Source organism: Monodelphis domestica, chromosome 4, assembly GCF_027887165.1.
Source record: "Monodelphis domestica isolate mMonDom1 chromosome 4, mMonDom1.pri, whole genome shotgun sequence".
NCBI lineage: Eukaryota > Metazoa > Chordata > Mammalia > Didelphimorphia > Didelphidae > Monodelphis > Monodelphis domestica.
The window spans coordinates 253,128,822-253,151,469 of NC_077230.1; the positions used below are offsets into that span (position 1 = coordinate 253,128,822).

The window sequence follows — 22,648 nt, forward strand, 5'->3', positions numbered from 1 at the left end:
TGACCCTCAGTCTATGTGGCCCCTTTCTGCTTTTAAAGCGATAGAGACAGTTGGCAAAGGGTATTAAGAATCACAGTTTTTGAACATTTAACTTAGCTGTTGAAACTCTAAAAGTGGGAACCTTGTCCAATGACCACTGAGGGATCATACTATTTGAGAAACTGAACCTAGAAGTTGGAATAAAGTCACAACTAAATGGAAGGATGATTAATAAATTTTCCTTATACTGGCAAGTGAAAGTTATCAGAGTGGGATTTATCATGTATTGCAAAGTTACACAAAACATCATATCATGGAATATTTCACACTATAGTATTCATGATAAGTATTTACAAAAATACCTCCATCAACATAATTATAAAATATATACATATATATATATATACTATAAAAGATGCAGAGGCAGAAATATACTACAAAGAAGTCAATAAAATGCTGTAAAATAAATCAAAATGTCAGTATATAGTTTGAGATGAAATATAGATGTCATCAAAGTCAGGAAGACGTATTTCAGTTCTGTTTTTTGAACACATATTTTGTGAGGTTGGGCAAGTGATTTAAATTCTTAAGCCCCAAGTCAGTCTCTAAGATTTTACATTGCAAAACTATTGCAAAACAGCACAAGTAGAGTTTACCTTCCACAGGAAGCTCCCTAAATTAAGTGCATCATAAGTTGAACCAAATACAAAATATTTTAATTTTCAGATATTTCAACATAACAGAAATAACAGAAATGAGGAGGAAGATGAACAATAGGTTAGAAAAACACTATCAGGAACAAGAATTGAAGGAATAAAATTTACACAGAAACCTTATACCTATATACCATGAATACTTACTTTGAGACAAGAATCAGTTGTACTTACTGGACATGGTGATTTCAGATTAATAACCATAAAATGATAATAAAATATGAAATCAGACAGGTCGTGGCTCAACACTAGTAGGAGTAGGAGTCTATACACAGTTTCATCACTGACTGAGCAAAGGTCAAAAGTTAGCACACTAAGGAAAAGATATGTGGTATGCAATGAAAAAAATTCAAAGCAGTTGTTGATAATGAAATATGAGACATGGAGGAAAACAAAACAAAATCCAATTGCAATAGTTTTATGCAGAATTTTAACAGATCTCCATAATAGGTAGAAATATATCCTTTATAATCTCTTGCAAATGATTTTATAAGCACTTCTAATACCTTTAATTCCAAAGTTCAAATCACTAATCATAATTCCTTTCCTTCTACTTAATCCCATTCCTGGAAAAGTAACTTTTTTTTTACCTTCACTAAGAACTATGCTCTCTGTCTACCTTCCCACTTTCCTACTTGCTATTACCACCTAGAGTTGTTCAATGATTTGCTTGCTGATCTCTCAGTTTCTCCCTTGGCAATTCTCAGTCAAGGTTAACATCAACAATCTCATTTTGTAGTACGTGTTCTGATGTTGCTTAAAATTGCTAAAGAAGTTATGTTGATTTAATCCATTAAAAAGTTATGATATGCGATCTCAGATACACCTTTAGTGAAAATTGGCAATCTTTCCACTGAAAACTTCATTTATACTCTATACAGCCTCCCATAACATTTAAAAACTTTTTTTCTGTAGGGAAGTTCAAGATACAGAACTAGGAGAAAAGAGTATCTCAAAAATGTCGATAAGCCAAGTTTCAAATTAGAAATGTAGCTTACATACAAATCCAACCAGAAATGAAGTCCAAAAGGAGAAGTCGAAAAAAAAAAGGGAAAGAATAATTTTTAAACGAAATGAACACTATGGAAGAAAGTAAAAAAAAAAAAAAGAATTAACAACTTAAGAAGAATTATGTAACATTACTGAGAAAATAACTCCTTGAAAACTGGAATAGAACAAAAAATATTAAGTTAATGTAAAAAGTCTGAAAAAATAGAAGAAAATGTGAATTATTTGTTAGTAAAAACAACTGATCCTGAAAACAAATCAAGTAGAGATATTTTTTCTTAAACTCTTACTTTCAATCATGGAATCTGTGTATTAGTTCCAAGGCAGAAGAGCAGTAAGGCCCAGGTAATGGGGGTTAAGTGACTTGCCCAGGGTCACCAAGCTAGGAAGTGTCTAAGACCAGATTTGAACCTAGGACTTCCCATCTCTAGGCCTGGTTCTCAAAACACTGAGCCACCCAGCAACCCCCAAGGAGAGATATTTTAACAAACACTGGATGACCTGAAAGCCATAACCAAAAAAAAAAAAAGAAAGAAAAGAAAAGGAAAAAGGACTAGACGTACTATTTCAAGGGATCTTAAAACAAAGCTGCCCAGATTACTGACAACCAAAGGGCAAAGTAGAAATAGAAAGAATCTTGGTCATCTCTGGAAAGAAATCTCCAAATAAAATCAAGGTATAAAAAGAGAAAAGAAATTGAAGAAATAAACATAGGCAAAGGGGAAATTAAAACATCAGTTTTTGCAGATGGCAGAATGGTTTTCTTAGAAGATACTAGAATCAAGTGAAAAAAAAAGTAAAACAATGAACAACTTCAGCTAAGTTTAAGGATATAAATTGAACTCACACAGATCATCAGCATGTTTATATGACAGAAAATGCGGGAATGTTATATACTAATTTTTGTTTTTATTTTATTTTACTTTTTTGGTTACGATACTAACTTTATTTCTCTCCCTCCCCTCCACCCACCCTTGCACAGCTAACATGCAATTTCATTGGGTATTATTGTGTCCTGGATCAGAATCTATTTCCATGTTGTTGTTTGCACTAGGATGTTCATTTAGAGTCTACATCCCCAACCATATCCCTTCGACTCATGTATTCAAGCAGTTGTTTTTCTTCAGTGTTTTTACTCCAACAGTGTTTCCTCTGAATGTGGATAGAGGTTTTTCTCATAGATTCCTTCAAGTTGTTCAGGATCACTGCATTGCCACTAATGGAGAAGTTCATTACATTCAATTGTACCACAGTGTATCAATTTCAATGTAGAATGTTCTCCTGGTTCTGCTCCTTTCACTCTGCATTAATTCCTGGAGGTTGTTCCAGTCCCCATGGAATTCCTCCACTTTATTATTCCTTTGAGCACAATAGAATTCCATCACCAACATATACCACAATTTGTTCAGCCATTCCCCAATTGAAGGGCATCCCCTCATTTTCCAAATTTTTGTCACCACAAAGAGTGTAGCTATGAATATTCTTGTACAAGTCTTTTTCCTTATTATCTCTTTGGGGTACAAACCCAGCAGTGCTGTGGCTGGATCAAAGGGAAGACAGTCTTTTATTGTCCTTTGGGCATAGTTCCAAATTGCCCTCCAGAATGTTTGGATCAATTCTCAATTCCACCAGCAATGCATTAATATCCCAACTTTGCCACACCCATTCCAGCATTCATTACTTTCCTTTGCTATCATGTTAGCCAATCTGCTAGGTGTGAGGTGATACCTCAGAGTTGTTTTGATTCGCATTTCTCTGATTATTAGAGATTTAGAGCACTTTTTCATGTATATTAATATTTTTAATTTCTTTAACTGAAAATTGCCTATTCGTGTCCCTTGGCCATTTATCAATTGGAGAATGGCTTGATATTTTGTACAACTGTTTTAGCTCTTTATAAATTTGAGTAATTAGACCTTTGTCAGAGGTTTTTGTAATTAAGATTGTTTCCCAATTTATTGCTTCCCTTATAATTTTGGATGCATTAGTTTTGTTTGTACAAAAACTTTTTAATTTGATGTAATCAAAATTATTGATTTTACATTTTGTGATTTTTTTCTAGCTCTTGCTTGGTTTTATTTAAAGTCTTTCCTTTCCCAAATATCTGACAACTATACTATTCTGTATTTGCTTAATTTGCTTATAGTTTCCTTCTTTATATTCAGGTCATTCACCCATTCTGAGTTTATCTTGGTGGAAGGTGTGAGATGTTGATTCAAACTTAATTTCTCCCAAACTGTCTTCCAATTGTCCCAGCAGTTTTTATCAAATAGTAGGGTTTTGTCCCCAAAACTGGGTTCATTGGGATTATCATAGACTGTTTTGCTGAGGTCATTTAACCCAAGTCTATTCCACTGATCCTCTTAGCCAGTACCAAATTGTTTCGATACTGCTTTATAGTATAGTTTAAGATCTGGTACTGCAAGTCCTCCTTCCTTTGCATTTTCTTTCATGATTTCCCTGGATATCCTTTATCTTTTGTTCTTCCAAATTAACGTTGCTATGTTTTCTTCTAATTCAGTAAAAAAAAAAATTATTTGGTAGTTCAATGGGTATGGCACTAAATAAGTAAATTAATTTGGACAGGATTATCATTTTTATTATTTTAGCTCATCCTACCCATGAGCAATCAATGTTTCTCCAATTGTTTAGATCTAGTTTTAATTGTGTGGAGAGTGTTTTGTAGTTGTATTCATATGATTCCTGTATTTGTCTCAGCAAATAGATTCCTAAGTATTTTATATTGTCTAGGGTGATTTTAAATGGAATTTCTCTTTCTTGGTCTTGCTGGTGAAATGGGTTGGAGATATATAGAAATGCTGATGATTTATGTGGGTTTACTTTGTATTCTGCAACTTTGATACAGTTGTTGATTATTTTCACTAGCTTTTTGGTTGATTCTCTAGGACTCTTTAAGTAGACCATCATATCATCCACAAAGAATGATAACTTGTTCTCCTCATTGCCAATTTTAATACCTTAAATTTCTTTTTCTTCTCTAATTGCTACTTCTAGTGTTTCTAGTACAATGTTAAATAATAGAGGTGATAATGGGCATCCTTGTTTCACTCCTGATCTTATTGGGAAAGGTTCTAGTTTATCCCTATTGCAGATAATGTTTGCTGATGGTTTTAGATATATTCTGTTTATTAATTTTAGGTAAGGCCCTTCTATTCCTATATTTTCTACTGTTTTTAATAGGAATGGGTGTTGTATTTTATCAAAAGCTTATTCTGCATCTATTGAGATTTTTGTCAGTTTGCTTGTTAATATGGTCAATTATGTGGATGGTTTTCCTAATATTAAACCATCCTTGCATTCCTAGTATGAATCCTATCTGGTCATAGTGAATAACTCCTGTGATGACTTGCTGGAGTCTTTTTGCTAGAATCCAATTTAAGATTTTTTGCATCTATATTCATTAGGGAGATGGGTATATAGTTTTCTTACTCTGTTTTTGACCTACCTGGTTTTGGGATCAGTACCATATTTGTGTCTTAAAATGAATTTGGTAGAATTCCTTCTTGGCTTATTCTGTCAAATAGTTTGTATAATATTGGGATTAGTTGTTCTTTGAATGATAGAATTCATTTGTGAATCCATCTGGACCTGGGGATTTATTGTTAGAAGTTCTTTGATGACCTGTTCTATTTCTTTTTCTGATATGGGGTTGTTTAGGTAATCTATTTCTTCCTCTGTTAGTCTAGGCAATTTATATTTTTGTAAGTAATCATCCATATCACCTATATTGCCGTATTTGTTGCCATATAATTGGGCATAATAGTTTTTAATGATTGCCTTAATTTCCTCTTCATTAGAGATAAGGTTTCCCTTTTCATCTTGGATACTATCAATTTGGTTTTCTTCTTTCTTTTTTTACTTAGACTGACCAGTACTTTGTCTATTTTATTTGTATTTTCAAAGTACCAGCTTCTAGTCTTATTTAGTAAGTCAATAGTTCTTTGACTTTCAATTTTATTAATTTCTCCTTTGATTTTAAAAATCACTAATTTAGTCTTCATGTGAGGATTTTTAATTTGTTCAATTTCTAGTTTTTTAATTTGCATGCCCAATTCATTGACCTCTCCTCTCCCTAATTTGTTAATATATGAACTCAAGGATATAAATTTCCCCCTGAGTATTGCTTTGGCTGCCTACCATAGGTTTTGAAAGGATGTCTCATCATTGTTATTTTCATCAATGAAGTTATTAATTGTTTCTACGATTTGTTCTTTAACCGGTTTTGGAGAATTGTATTGTTTAATTTCCAATTAATTTTTGATTTACCTCTCCATGTACACTTACTAATTATTATTTTCATTGCATTGTGATCTGAGAAATTTATATTTATTATTTCTGCTCTTTTGTACTTGTTTGCAATGTTTTTATGCCCTAATACATGGTCAATTTTTGTGAATGTACCATGTGCTACTGAAAAGGTGTATTCCTTTTTGTTCCTATTTATTTTTCTCCACATATCTACTAACTCTATTTTTTCTAATATTTCATTCACTTCTCTAACTCCTTTCTTATTTATTTATTGGTTTGATTTATCTAGTTCTGATAGAGGAAACTTCAGGTCTCCCACTAGTATAGTTTTTCTATTTCATCCTTGAGCTCTACTAGTTTCTCCTTTAGAAAGTTGGATGTTATGACACTTGGTGTATACATGTTGAGTACTGATATTTTCTGATTGTCTGTACTGCCTTTTATAAGGATGTAGTTACCTTCGCTATCTCTTTTAAGCAGATTTACTTTTACTTTGGCTTTGTCAGATATCATGATTACGACTCCTGCCTTCTTTTTATCAGTCGATGCCCAATAGATTTGGCTCCATCCTCTTACTTTCACCCTATGCATATCTACCTTCCTCATGTGTGTGTATCATGTAGACAGCATATGGTAAGGTTTTGGATTCTAATCCACTCTGCTATTCGCTTGCATTTTATGGGTGAGTTCATTCCATTCACATTCAGAGTTATGATTACTAGCTGTGTATTTCCCAGCATTTTGATTTCTACTCCTGGTCCTGCCTTTTCTTCTTTCACTATTTCTTTCTACACCAATGTTTGTTTTTAATCAGTCCCCCTAGTTCCCTCCCTTATTTACTTCCCTTTCTACCTCCCTCCCTTCTTATTCCTCCCCTTTATTTTCTTTGCAGTATTTTTAAAACTATTCCCCCACTTTTGCCCTCCCTTATACCACTTCCCTCCCCACCAGTCCATTTGTTACTCCCCAAAAGGGCGCGAATCTATTCTCTGCCCTAATTGATTGAATTGTTCTATCCTCTTTGGGTCAATTTCAATACACGTAAGAGTTGGGTATTTCCTGTCTCCAACTTCTTTACCTTTCCAGTGTATTGATATTCTCCCCCCACCCCCCAGCATGAGCTTCTTTGTGACATATAAATTTACCCCCTTTTGTTTCTTGTCTCATTACTTTTAATATTAACCTCTTTTTAGCACTAGTTGTGAACATATATATATATACATACACACATGTATATGTATTTATGCATACATATATCTATAAATTTATTTATGTCTTCTTATTTCATCCTATATAGTTTGTCATTGTTCCATCTAAGTGTAATTTTTCTAGCTGCCCAGGTGATAACAACAGTTTTTAAGAGTTACCAATGACCTCTTTTCTTAAAGGGATACATATCATTTTAACTTATTGAGTCTCTTAAAAAAAAGTTTGGTTTTTTTTGTTTTGCTTTATTTTCATTTTTCCCTCTTTTTTAATTACCTTTTGATGGTTTTCTTGAGTTCTGTGCTTGGACATCAAATTTTCTGTTGAGGTCTGATCTTTTCTTTATAATTCTTGGTGGGTAGTTGATTCTTGGTTGTAGACCTAGTTCCCTTGATTTCCAGAATATATTCCATGCCTTTCGGTTCTTCAGTGTAGATGCAGCCAGATCCTGCCTTATATTCACTGTGGTGACATGCTATCTGAATGACTTTTTCTTGGCAGCTTGTAATATCTTTTCTTTGGTCTGATAGTTCTTGAATTTAGCTATAACATTCCTAGGTGTTGTCAGTTGGGAATTACAATACAGGAGTTGATCTGTGGGTTCTTTCAATCTCCATGTTTACCTCTTGTTCTAGAATGTCAGGGCAATTTTCTTGAAGTATCACCCTGTAGTATTATGTCCAGGCTTTTTCTTTTGTCATGGTCTTCTCACAGACCAACGATTCTTAAATTGTCTCTCCTCAAACAATTTTCTAAATCTTCTGTTTTGTGAATGAAATGTTTCATATTTTCCTCAATTCTTTCATTATTTTGGTTTTGTTTTATAGTGTCCTACTGACTTGTGAGGTCACTTAATTCTAGTTGTTGTATTCTGGTTCTTAAAGACTGGATTTCATACCTGGCTTTTTGGTCATCCTTCTCCTTCTGGTCTGATTTTCTTTGGAGGTCATCTTTCATCTTATTTGCCTCATCTTTCATCTCCTTTGTCTTATTTTCAAGCTGGTTGATTTTGGCTTTAAAGACACTATTTTCTGTTTCCAGATGACTTATCTTTGTTTTTAAGTTCTCTTCCCAATTGTCTTCAGCCTCTCTTAATTGTGTTTTGAAATACATTTTGAGTTCTTCCAAAGCCTGTATCCAATTCGCTGGGATTTCTGATTTATCGTTTGCTAATCCCCCCCCCCTCTGTTCCGTTTCCTCTTTGCTCGTTGCCTGTACAGAAGCTGTCTATTGTAATGTCTTTCTTCCTTTTCTGTTGTTTGCTCATATCTGCCCCTTCTTTGCTCCCCGTATTTGTCTGTGCTCTTGGTCCTCTCATTTTTTTGGTTTGGGGGTTTCTCTCAGTCTCCCCTCTTGGAGCATTGACAGAAGGTCTCTCCCTGAAGTCTGTGGGGGAGGTGTGTTGTAGTTTGAGCTTTCCTGTCCTCTGGAGGCTTTTGATTAGATCAAATTAAAGACTATGCATCCCCCCCTGCCTTCGGAGGGGCCGGGGTTCAAATCCCCAGAGGGGTAGTCTAGTCCCCCAGTAGGGGTCTCAGGGTGGACACACCCAAGGCCCTGCAAAAGCAGAAGGGCACTGGGCCTTTTTGGCAAGGCACCAGGAAAGGTGGGAAGGAACCTTGAGCAAGCTCCCTCCCTACTCCAAACATGTTTGGATCGACTAAAAGGATTTTTTTGGCTATCTATCATCTGTGTGATTGTCTTTGAGTTGTCCGCCATTCTCACAAGCAAGAGTACGGAGATGGGTCAGAATCAAACTACCCCCCCCCTAGACCTTGTCTTGAGCCACTACCCCGACTTTAAAACTCGGGCGCAGAATCTGGGAGTCTCAGTTAAAAATAGAAAGTACAAACCCTTTGTAATTCAGAATGGCCAACCTTTGGGAGTGGGTGGCCCCTGGGAGAGACATGGGAGAAGGCCCCCGATCAAATGCTTATTGAGCACAAAAACTCATGGTTAGAGGTATGTTTTGTTAAATCTTGCAATTCATAATGATTTCAGTGAATTTGAGAATTATCTAAAAGTGATTGATAGCCAGTCTGACACGGAGAGAAATGTTTATTCTGTATGGACAGAAATGGTACTGGCTACTTTATAGATGTACTTTATGGATGTAAAAGTCATTCAGAAAAAGTTGTTATGTTGTTGAGAACTTATTCTAGAATTTGACATTGGGAATCCCTCAAATCAGATTTGTTTAATGTATGTGCTGTCAGAACTAGCAGCAAGAACTCATATGACATAAGAAGTTTGTTTTTTTTTGAAGTGGTTAATCTGTGCAGGGGAATTAATGATGTAAGTGTTAAGAATTTTGTTATTTTGCAAAAGAGAATTTCTAAAATGGTGTTGTCTTTGACTAAAGTTGTGTGTATTTTTTTGGGGGGGAGAAAATTGCACAATGTATAGAAAGGAATTTGTGATCCAGAGATGGACATGTATTAAGATACAAATTCCTGGAAAGTAATGAAGTAAATACAAATTATGTGTGCATTTGTACTATAGAGAGAATTAAGTTTTACACCTAAATAGGTTAGGGGTATATGATATGCAAACTGTATGTCCTTAATGAGACAACCTTGACAAGCCCTTCTTGATTTTAGGGCTTGTCATGGGGATTACATGCAATTCAGTACAGTACCTTTCATCTACTTACAGTAATGGCAAAAAGGAGGAACCAGAAGAAATAAGAATACTGAATAGAGTTACTAGTTGATTCTATGAATTCTAGTGTGGAATAGACACAACAAATTATAAATTGGAATAATATTGATGGACTTTAATTAGGAATGTAGCAATGTTTTAAGCTTTAGACAGGTTTGAGAGAAGTGCAGGTAAATGCTTTGCACCTCAGTTTTGTTGCAATGAAACATTGCTAAAGGACTTGATCAGAGTTATTTGGAAGTGTGGTGTTCAAACTGAAATCTACTGAGAGTAAATTATTTTGAAGGGAGTTTGATACATTCAAACTTTTAAAATTATAGTAAGCTCACTGATTAAAGACAGATGGGATAAGGTTGCTAAGTAATAAATTCTAAACCAAGCCAAGCAGCCTTGGGATACATTGCTCAGTAGTTGTTAACCCCTTCCTTGCACACAGGGAAGAGAAAGGAGTGCTTGTAATTATTCCACACTGATACTTAGGGACTGAAATAGGGATGTAAAAAGGTAAAATGAACTTTAGCAGTATAGCCTGAAGAAGGGGTGTTCCATCTTTATCTATCTTTCTGTCATAAGAGGTTTCAAGGGAAAATGAAAATGGGTTTAAGTGTTTAAACTTTCCTAAAATGGGTTTTTATTTAAAATTATCAAATGGCTTTCATCTCATTGGTTTTCCTCCCAGTGTATTAACGCGGGACTAACTTTATTATTACCTTTAACTTCTTGGTCTCAACAATAGATAATCAGCCTGCTTGTCAAAACGCTTGCTTTAAGGTTTACGGTCCTTACAAGTTTCATATCTCTAAATTTGGAATAGATCCTATAATACTAAATGCTTTATGAATTTTTTTTAGAAATGTTATGTGGGTTGCTTTTGAACTATGCATTTCTAGAATTGTTTGGATGTAAACAAAAGCTCATTGTTAACCTGAATCTACTGTAGGTTTTGTTCAATATTCAGTGGTTGCCTCAGTTTACTAATTTGTTCTATGAACTGTACTTTATAATGGATGAGCCCTATGCTAAAGATGGTTCCATGATGTAATCCTTTAAATCAGAATTCTTTTGGGTTACCAATTAACAATTGAAGTGATACTAGGGGGGATGGTTGTTTGCCTTATGATGGTAAATGCACATCAGAGAAGGTGGGGAGGTATGTTGGGTTTGAATTTGGAAGAAAGAGGGACTTTGCTTTAAAGTCCATGAAAGTCTGAGTATGCCTGTTTGTGAAGGAAGAATGGAAGTTGTGTTCTGCTTTTTAAGCAGAGGGTTTTGAAAGAATAGAGAGGGAGTAGGTAAAAGAAAACAGACAGATGTTCTACTCTTATAATTGGATCTTTAACTTAGGGATATTTTTAGAATTGATGTATGTGGAAGGTCACAAATAATTCTGGAATTTCTCTGAAAATTCCTTAGGTAGATTCCTGACTAATGTTGTCTTAGTTCCTTCAGATGGCCTATGGCCAAGATTTGATCTAGCCCTGATTTGTATTTACTGTAGAGGTGATGAATTCAACATTCCTGTTCCTGTTTTGTGACTAAATTGTGATGTATTAATTATTGCCAAAATATTAAGCATAATTGAGTGATCAGCCTTGTAGGGATATAAAAGACTTGTTTGGGGGTATGGAGATTTGTTTCTGGACTGCTGATAAGCAGTATTTCTCTCAGCTGGAATGGGTGAAACTTGTCTTTTACTGCAAACAAAGGCTTCTGAGATTTAATGGTGACAAAGTACACTGAGGACAGAGGATATCCTAGAATGGTTACAGAGGCATTTCCTGGGCTCACCTAGGAATGGACCTTTTCTGACCATCTAGGCTGTTGATTACCTGAATGTGAAGCCACTCACTGTGTCCTTTGGGACCTGAGGACATAGTTTCCTTTGTACTGAATTCCCATGGTCAGCACATAATGTGAATTGTGAAATTAAAGTTTCCGTTTCCTCAAACACCCCTAATAATTGAACATTCTCAACTTGTTAGGAACATACTTTGAGAAGTAGGTGAAGTTTATTCATAGATGGCTTGTATTTGTAGCCTTGATTTACCACAGTTGAAGTTTGGTTCTTGAGCTTGGGAATATAGCTCAAAGCTTTCTTGAATTTCTGCAGCCTCTGGAGTAAGGAAATTCATCTGTAAAATATTGTTACTCCAGTGTTTATAGATGTTATAGTTAATGTGTACTTTGAAAAAGGATATTCTTTAACAGAAACATCACATTCCAGCTCTGCAAACAACTCAGGAATCTGATTTCCTAAACGGATCTTTTCCTGTCAGAAGATGATTTCTGAAGACGAAGTCTGTTGACTAAGATACCCAAATGCAAATGTGTGATGCCAATTACTGTTGATTCATGTTCTGTTTCTATCTGGTGTTCTAGTGTTTGCCCCAGTCCTGGTTTCTACACTCCTATCTTAGGGACTGACTCCCCCTTGTGACCTGTCCGCCAATCGGGAGAAGCAGTGGCTGGACACCCTTCAGATCTCCAAGCAGGTCTCCACCGACCTGGGACCCATGCATTCACTGAGGACAAACCCCTAAAGACCCCGTATCTGCAGCCTTTCCCTCCCTGTTCAAGTTTTAGCTATTCCCCTGTGGGATAGGTGTTCATATGCATTTGTGATCTCAGCGACCATTCCAACCTGAAGCCCTGGACATTGCCTATAGCCAATACCTCTCTCCTTACCATAGGCAGGGACAGCTCTACACCCATTCTCAGCTCTGAAGAAGTTATGGAGGACTGAGGCCATCACCCTTTTCCCCTTAGATACTTGGAGAGGGGAGGAGGTAGGACAGCAGGGGGCACTGAACTAGGTGGGGCCTGAGATTCTGGCCCTCATGGAGGCTATGTAGTTCCCCTATGGATAGCTGGGCCTGCCAGATGGCAGGACTCACTTACCAGAAGCAGTGGGGAGACAGCTAGCAAAAAGAATACATGACACCACACATAGGAGAGGCACAAAACTAAGTGATATACTGGACAGAGATTTTTTCTTTCATACTATGCACAGAATCTGCAAAGACATCACTTATAGATGTGAAACATGTGCATGGGTTAATCAAAAGGGGGGACCAAAGGAACCAGGGGGCACCCGGTTAAGAGGGCTGGAGCCAGTAGAACAGTGGGAGGTAGACTTTACAGAAATCAAGCCAGGGAAAAATGGGTGCCTTTTAGTCCTGGTAGACACCTTTTCAGGTTGGGTAGAAGCCTATCCAAAAAAACATGAAACTGCCTCAGTGGTAGTTAAACCTCCCCTAACCTCACCGCCAGACCACCATATTATGACATTCCCCCATCAGGTGCTTACTGGGCCTGCACCTCCTCAAAATTGACCCCTTGTGTTTCCTCCGCGACCTTGTCCCAGGACCCCAAGCCTTGTATCCTAGTCACCATTCTGCCCTAAGTACTGTACCATCCAGGGACGGAGCTGCTGGACTATTGGGAACATCAAAGAATCGGCCTCCAGAAACGGGAACCTGTCCCCGCACTGACCCTAGCCACACTCTTTGGCTTGGCAGGGATTGGCACAGGTATAAACTCCCTCTTTTAAACAGCAGACCTAAGGCATCTACACACTGCCGTAGATGCGGACCTCAGGTGTACCGAAAAATCACTAGATGCCCTTGAGATGTCGCTATCCTCCCTTTCAGAAGTTGTACTCCAGAACCGAGGGGCCTTGATCTTTTGTTCCTCAAGGAGGGAGGCCTCTGTGTCACCCTCAAGGAAGAGTGCGACGTATATACAGACCACACAGGGGTAGTCAGGGAGTCAGTAGCCGAACTTAAGCATAGTCTAGATGCCTGAGAACGTGAATGCACTCACGCCCAACCTTGGTACCAACAAGCCTTTGCGAAATCCCCCTAGCTCACCACCCTCATCTCCACTATAGTCGGACCAATGTTAATTCTCTTCTTCCTTATCACATTCGTGCCTTGTATTGTTCACTGACTGGTCCGCTTTGTGAAGGACCAGGTCCACACAGTCCAGCTCATGGTTCTCAGGCAGCAATATCAGGCCCTGACAGGCCCCCTGATGGCTACGCTAATGCCCTGCCCCTGGAGATCTCTGCTCACCCCTGAATGAGCATCATAAAATAAAAAGAACTGGGGAATGAAGGAAGTAGGGATTGCACTGTGTCAAAATGAACAGTTCCTGGAAAAACTGCAAGGCCACAGTTGAGACAAATATCCTGGGAAAACTGCAAGGCCACAGTTGAGACAAATATCCTGGGAAACCTGCAAGGCCACAGTTGAGAGAAATATCCTGGGAAAAAAGCAAGACCACAGACGAGACAGATAACCTGCAAAAACTGTAAGACGTCCTCCCCAAGACCACAACTGTTGAAATAGACAAGGCCACAAGAACAAGGCCTGTTCTTTTCAGCTGCTCTATATATATGCACTCCCGATCCTACCGGGGCACAGTTCTTTTGGGGAGCCGTCCTAGTGCTAGTAATAAACCTCTCCCTGCTGCCTATTGCATTGTCTTTGCATGTTCCTTTGCATGGTACTTCCACTAAGACCCTAACAACTTAATAAATGTCAAGTTTAATTTCTGTGATAATGTCTCTGCAACAAACATCAAGTTAGGAATACTGTCATAAAATGTTCTCCCAAGGTAGAACCAATGGTGGAACCCCAAAATGATTTTTTTACATATAAATTATATATAGTTTCATCCAACAGAATGTAAGTACTTTGAAAACAGGGACTATTTATTTTTGTTTTAGAATCTCTAAATATAATAATTTCTAAACATAATATATAATAATATAAACATAATATAAATATCCTATATAATCTAAAAGGTTTTTTTTTTTTCCCAAAACAAAAAAATATACTACAAGGCAGGATCCCTTAGCCTTTTTTTTTACATCATGGGTCATTTTGAAAGTTAGATGAAGCCTCTGAAGCCCTTCTTAGATTAATGTATTTAAATACATAAAATAAATCATATAGAATTACTAAAGAAACCAATTAAAACTAAAACATAGTTATCAAAATACTACAAGAAACAAGTTCACAAATCTAAGATTAAGAAGAACTGCTGCTTTAAGAAAACAACATGCTAAAATTTATGTTTTCATAAGAAATAGTCTTTCTTACTTGAGGAATATAATTTCTTCTTTCTTGACATGCGGCATGGAACCAGGCCAGGCTGAAGAGAGCATGTGCCCTTTCCACAACTTCTTTTTTGCTAATTTGTTCTGGAGTCCAGGATTCATATGTTCTCATTAAGTTCTTCTTCAAACCTGGAGGTGCCTGAAGAAAGGAAAAAAATGACCATTTCACAAGAACATAATTTACTTCATGAGATAGCTATTTGCCTTAATTTAAACACATTCAAAAGGTTTTTCGCAACAAATATAGTTAAATTTAATTACCATGTATCAAATAACACCTTCAAACACAAGATTTTGTTCGGTCTATGGGAGGATACAAAAACTGATGGTTTATGGATTTTATAACCTAGGTTTTTATAACAAAGTGAAATAGAATAAGTAAACTGATTGAATCTATTTCTTTTGAAATAGAATGGTAAACTGAAGGGAAACTGTTTCTTATTGCAATGCTCTACTCTCTGGCTTTGACTAGAGAGGGCTGCTAAGGGAACCTGAAGCCACTTATTTGTAATGGAGGTAGGAATGAGAAATGCTGAGGGATGCCACACAGGGATGCTGGTACACATGGGAACTGTTACACAAGGGATACTGCTCTGGGGTTTACTCTGGGGTTTGGTCTACTAATCCCTAGTGATGGCTGATGGATCAGTATATCTTTCTAATCTCCTTCCCCCTTCACTCCCTCCCTTCTCCTTTTTGCCTCCCTCACCTCCCAATCTTCTTGAATCCTTTGGCTTCTTCCCTCCTTCCTGAGTGAACTATAAAGATACTCTAGTTGCTTTCTCAGTCAAGGGGTTTATTAGGATAACAGGATGGGAATCTGAGGTTAGAGGGATGAGGATTTTCCTAATCTAAAGGAGGGTTTGAGAAAGCAGTCCAGTCACAAATTGTGACTATAAGACAGTTAGGGAGATGGAGGACAACAGCAGTTCAAAATCTTCTTTCTTCTTCTTCACAAAATCAGCCTGGCTTGTCTCCTTTCTCAGCTTCAACCCCAGAGAAAAAGAAAGTTCAAAGTCTCTGTTTCTCCTGGCCAGCTCAGCTCTCATATAGACCACCAACTCAAAAGCCAAGTTCTCCTTCTTGTCAACTTCAACTGTCCAAAGCCAGAGAACCCCCCAAAAAAACCAAGTCAGCCCCACAAGGGTCTTTCAGCCAGGTTTCAACCTCCAAAGAGAGAGAGAGAGTGACTCTAAGTCCAGAACCCTCCCTCTGGTCAACTCAAACTGCTTAGAGTCAGAGACAAAGTCCAAAGCCTTTTTGATCCTGCTTCTTCCCCCAGTGTGGCCAGAAACCCCCAACTGCCATTCCCAAGAACATTCCATTATAATCTTCTCTTGATTGACAGCTAGAGCTAGGACTTCAGTCTTGGTTCTTGCAAGTTCTCTCTCTCCCCATGCCTCTTCTACAATTCCCCCCTTTTATTAGGCAAAAATGCAACTTGCATTTTTCCATTCTACTTACCTTATTAATAATAATCCTATCTATCTTAACTGTTTGCTATCTGAACTATACTGTTACCCCTCCTACCCCCAGTAACAGAATCCTAAACTCATTTTAGCTGTTGTATCTATCTAAATTCTAAGTTAAGAATGGGTCCTAGGAAAATTGTTTAGGTAGGGGAATTATATGAACATAGTTTTCCATAACAAAGCAAATAACACTTTCCAAATCATCTCAACAATTCAATGACATTAAGAATATTCAAATATTCTAATTCCTAATGTCTATAAATTCATTAAAAAATTACCTATCCCTAACAAATGCTAACCTACAATTATGATACAATCTAACTACTATACTTCAAAACTTCTATGTCTCTATTTCCTTAAGCCTTAAACAAATTCAATAGGTTATTACTATCATTAGTAGACTGTTAATAAACTTACTCTAAAAAGTTAGCTCGTTAGTAACTTAGTAAATACATGTGTCCATATAAATTTACATATGTACATCCTTGTATATTTCTGTGCAAACTCATGCAGAAAAAATCTTTTTCTGTTTGAATTTCCCACAGAAAGCTTTGTCAGTGTGATCATTTGTTGTCATGTAAGTGTGTACATTATATACTTACCCAATCCATGGAATATCTTACTTTGCTATGTAGAATGTGCATGTAAATATATGTGATGTTCACATGTACAATGCTTCCTTACATAACCTTCATGGCCAAAAGTTCCAAATTTTAAAGTTCCAAAGGCCTTCCATGATCAGTCATGTTGCTTGTAGAAATTCTCTTCCTTCCACTCTGGTCTTTCGTCTGGTCTGTATTCCATTCACCATCATCCAGACTTGACTGAAGACATGGTCTTCCAATCACCATCCATTGATACAATCAGGAACCCAGAAACACACAAACAATGCATGTGTGTGTGAGATTTACATGTGTGTGTGCAAGTAAGAGTGAAAAGTTACTTTTGCATGGAAGTGAGTTGAAATCTTCATGCACACATAATTTATCAATATTCTGTGTGTGCAAGAAAGATAACGTGATATTCTTCATGCATGGGGGGTAAGCTTTTCCATTTGTTTCTCTTTGTGCATGCAAGTTAGCTCAAACTTGTGTTTTTCTTCTTGCATGGGTATATGCATTATGCCTAAGAGTATAGTTTTCAATTTTTCTTTTTTTTTCTTCATCAAGAAGGTCTATCATATGGTTGCTGTATGTAGTTTTTTGAATGGTTATTGTATGTAGTTCTTGGAGATAATTCTTTTTGTTTGTTAATAGGTCAGGCAGAGACTTTTATATTTTACACTGAGGCTTTGTTTCTTTGTGGCTGCTACTCTTTCAAATGCAAGGTTTTCTTTTCATATTACTGTGATATTGGCTGTATATCTTCATGGGTGCTATCCTTTCATTATTTTAACATATGCAGGGCTCTCTCTACTGTATTCTGGTGGCAAGTACTCTCCAATGCTTTCCTTTGTTCTCAGTAGGCTTACATTCACCAGTCTTCTCATTGCTTTCTTCTTGGGCTATTTGTGTTGCAGTTCATGACTAGGACTTTTTTCTCAGATGTCATCAGTATATGTATCGTCACTGATGACATGATCACATTGTTATGTCCAATGATATATCTGAAACTATGAAATAATATCTTCATGGTATACCCTCTCTCTCTTCCTTCCCCCTGGTAGAGACTGTTTTAGGATGAAGGTTGAGAGATATGGATAACCTTTTTCAGTTCTCATCTACAACTGTCTGTTAAAGTCTTGTTACAATAGATTCAACCAATGTGTATCTCAATCCATGTTCCTTCAGCACTCTAGATGTTTGTGCCTGTCCTAGCTATGAAGTTGGAACTTTTGCTACAAGTTTAGGAGTGTTCTTGTTGTTGAATTACTGGTTCTTCTCTTGCTGGAATAACTTATTTTCTATGCTACCCCAAGAATAGCCTTCATTCACATAAGGCTTTGTATAGAATGATACCCTATGGAACTCCAACTAATCTTGGTTTCACTGTTACAGCATGAATGGTACTTGTCATATGTTTGAAGTTAGAGACTAGAAATGAAATTTTGTATCTATATCGCCTTCTCCAGTTCACAAAATGTTTTTTGATATTATCTTTCCCATTCAGAATCTGTATCCACATAAGCCATGTAATTTAATTTATCTATAAAGTCATTTTCATTGTCAACCCCTAAGATTGCATAATTTTTTTCCAATGGTATACAACTTGTTCTATGCCCATAGAATAATTCCTCCTCATTGCATTGGTATGAGTTTGTTTGCACTTGTTCCAGGTATTCTATCTTTTCACTTGCATCCCACACATCCCCTTCCTCATCTACCTCTTCATAAAGCTTATAAAACTGACAAGGCATTTGTTCTATATCATCTACAGTCATTATTATTACACCTTCTGGTATTCCTTCAGATTCAGTGTCTGAATCTGAATCACTTGATCCAAACACTATGCTTTTAGGATTTTGCTCAATGCCTTGTAAACTTTTGTCAGATGTTGGTAACTCTGGCTTTGCATTTTGATCTAAGCCTTTGTCACCAGCTTCTGTGTTACTCAAATCAGTTTCTGGATGTGTCTCACTATTAAGCTTTTGATTTACATTTTGAATTGGTAAACTTGATAGTATGGAGTTAGCTTCTTCTTCTAGATCTTGTATTCTGTTAATAATCAAAACATTTTATGTAAGAAATATCTAGACACATAAGCATTAGTGTCAGAAGCCATAATCATAATTAAAGTTTCTTACTAAAAATTTCCAAAATAAAATACACATTTTTATAACACATTTAAAAACAAAACATAATAATAGCTAATGCAATCCATTTGGCACAGAAGAAATTCTGAAACAAAAAAATTTTAAGGAAATTAATTCACAGCCAATCACTGCTAGCAATCCATAAATCAATTACATAAAATCAAATTTTGATCTTCTCCAAAGAGTCTTCCAGATTTGGCCTGGAGAAACAGTTTTATATATTTGAATTTTGAGGATTTCTTTGTGGACTATGGAATTAGCTATAGGATTTTGAAAATGAACCCATTGGGGCTAGGGAGGTGGCTAGATGGCTCAGTGGATTGAGACACAGACCTTAAGATGGGAGGGTCCTGGGGTCAATTCTGGTCTCTGACACTTCCTTATCTGTGTGACCCTGGGCAAGTAACTTAACCCCTACTGCCTAGTCTTTACCACTCTGCCTCAGAACAAATATATAGTATTGATTCTAAGACAGAAATTAAGGGTTTAAAAAAAAGAAAAGAAACCTATGGATTCATATTCATTTTTCTGTAGACTAATGAAAATGAAAAAAAAGGCTCTCCTAGTTTGAGCAGAGGTGTCAATCACATCTCTCATCAGCTGTACTCCCAAACACTCCCAAGAGCAACTAAACCAGATTAAGCTGTAAATGTAAAGTATTTCACAAAATTTAATAAAAATACAATAAAACATGAATATTAAATTTTAAAGCTAAGTCAATGCATGGATTAGTGAACCCCATTTTGAGTAAAGTTTGATGTCACTATAATAAAATATTAGAGAAAAGATAATGAAGTGTAAAGATACCCCTATATTTTGAGTAAAGTTTGATATCACTATAATAAAATATTAGAGAAAAGACGATGAAGTGTAAAAATATTGAATTAGAAGAAATGTAGATTCATTTCAAATTTTAGAACTATCTGATTAGCCTTCGAAAAAACTAAAATTTTTCAGTCAATTTTTTATATACACTATGTGAAACATTAAGTTTTTCATGGATAAGAGATCGGGAAACAATGTTCTGATCCAATCCCAAACATGACTTAGAAATTCCTTCTAATGACATCTCCATCATCTGCACAAAGTAGCATCTAGTCAGAGTTCAACTGATAAGGTGTTCTTTACGTCTCTCTTAATCTCATTTTACTAATGTGTGAAGAGGGACTTGAAATATAGGATTTATACAATCCCTTCTAGATGTAAAATTCTGTTTTTAAAATGATAGGAAATTTTTTCCTTCTTTGTGAGGACCCTAGGGAAGTGGTAGGAATCAGTATTGTAAAAATAATTTTATTCATTACTTACAAGAAAAAATTTGTATAATTTTTAACTCATGGGTTTTCAAAGTTAATGATTAGAAGAAGGTAATAAATGCAAAAAAAGTCCAAATAAATTTAAAATACTCATATTTCAGTTCTCTTTCATGGTAATATGGGTGAAACTAAATCGTTACTAAAATCCCTTCAAAATCCTAAACACTGCAAATGCCACCATCACCACCACTACTACTACTACTACTACTACTACTACTACTACTACCACTACTACTACTACTACTACTACTACTACTACTACTACTACTACTACTACTACTACTACTACTACTACTACTACTACTACTATTACAATCACTACCACAATAGTGATAACATGATAAAAATCAAAATGATTCACAGTTGTATTGCACTGTATAGTTTATGAAGCATATACATTATCTTAGTGAATCTACTCAGTGACTCTGAGGGACAACATAGTTCTTTTTATCTCCATATTAAAAGACACTCAGATTACATGGTATAGCTAATATGTGGTAAGTTCAAGATTTAAACTAGATGTTCTTATTCTTTGCACCATATCATACATACTCTCAATATAAGAACCAGTATGCCATCAAAGATTAGAGAAATTACTAAAATATCTTTCCATATATGTATATAGAGAGATTTTAGGGTTTTATTTTTATTCACTGTCAGTGATTTTGATATGGACTTCAGAAGTCTTCAAGTCAAAATCTATCATTTTAAAATGAAATTTAATCCAACAATGTGATAGAACTATGATTTAATTTGCCTTTTAATTTTCCATTTTCATATAAATAATCAAATTGTTATAAATAAAAATTAATCCTGAGAACTTTATACTAAATTATAAGTATTTGTTAGTAAAATGAGCAAATAAAGAAAGAAGAAAATCATATCAGCCTTACTTTCCAATGTCTCCTAGTGAGTTACTTCTGCTTCATCAGGTCCTAAATTCTCTATGGGCTCAGCTAAACACATGGTCAGGCCAGTTAAATTGTGGCCAGCTATGGAGAGGACTTGAGTTCAGAAAGAGACCAGAGCCCAAGACACTGAGTTCCCAGATTCCCAGGCAGACATGGTATTCGACCATTGGCCCCTGCTTGCACATGTGCCAGAGATGGATTACATAGATAAACCCTGGCTCAGCTGTGAGAGAGCTCCTTTCACATGCCCAAAAAAATGGCAGAGAGAATGAGCCTGTTCCACCTGCTGGCTTTTCAAGCTCAGTCTAAACCCTCCCCCCATATCCTCCAAAGGCAAGGGTTTTACCTCAGGCCCCACATGTCACATTGCCTGACTTCTGCAGGTCAGGAATCTCACCTACCACACTGGCAAATTAAGATACATGACACTGTGACCCCTTTTACGTAAGACTTGTGGGTTCTGATGGTCTCCTAGATATTTAATTCACACAATTTCCCCTTCCTCTGATTCTTGGGAGAGCAGCATATTAAGTCTCCTCACTTTTGGTTCTCCAGGAGATTAACATGTCAATGTCCCAGTAAATCATTCCATATAGAGTCTATAAATTTAGTATTTTCTTACCAAGGTGCATAAAAGCACAAAAGAAATTTTACATTTCATGGAGGAGTAACTATTATTTGGGTAATTAAAAGAAAAAGATAAAAAAAAAGATTGAGGCACACTGATGAACAGCCATTAGAGGAGACAATATAAAACAATTATATTTCATATAAAACATCTTCACATAAAGAGATTAAGTCCTTTATTACAGTATTATATGTAATCACACTTAACATACTGGTAACTTTTAATATGCCAGTGATTCAAGTTTATACTGTTTTTACCTCATATGTTATCTTCAAACTTGATTGAAGTAAAATAGGAGTAAAGTTAGGATGAACTTCAGCAGTCAGCCAAAGACGAAAACTGTCTTTGGGTTGAAGTGAATTTAATTCCTGGAAGAAAGAAAGAAAATAACAGACTTATTTAAATAAGTGTTACAAATGCAATCATTTTGTATTATTAGAACCTTAAATGACTACGCTAATCATATACTTTCTATTAAATCCTCATGAAAGATTTTTAATAAGATTAAGCTAACAATGACGAATAAAAATGCGGTTTCTAAGTATGATCTAATCTAAGTATCTAATCTAAAGTATTGCCCTCCATTTATAAAAAGGGTAAAATAGAAAGAT

At 36.1% G+C, this 22,648-nt stretch overlaps 1 protein-coding gene across 2 annotated transcripts in view; it reads right to left on the reverse strand.

Annotated features, from left to right (window-relative positions):
- The window catches only part of DYNC2H1 (dynein cytoplasmic 2 heavy chain 1), a 453,597-nt gene that overhangs the window by 158,213 nt on the left and 272,736 nt on the right, over positions 1–22,648 (reverse strand). For both annotated transcript variants that reach the window (XM_056794452.1, XM_016433898.2), the window contains exons 78-79: positions 22,295–22,405; positions 14,942–15,097 (exon numbers count right to left, since the gene is read on the reverse strand). In XM_056794452.1, coding sequence (XP_056650430.1) covers positions 14,942–15,097; positions 22,295–22,405 — 267 coding nt within the window. The remainder of the gene's footprint in view (positions 1–14,941; positions 15,098–22,294; positions 22,406–22,648) is intronic.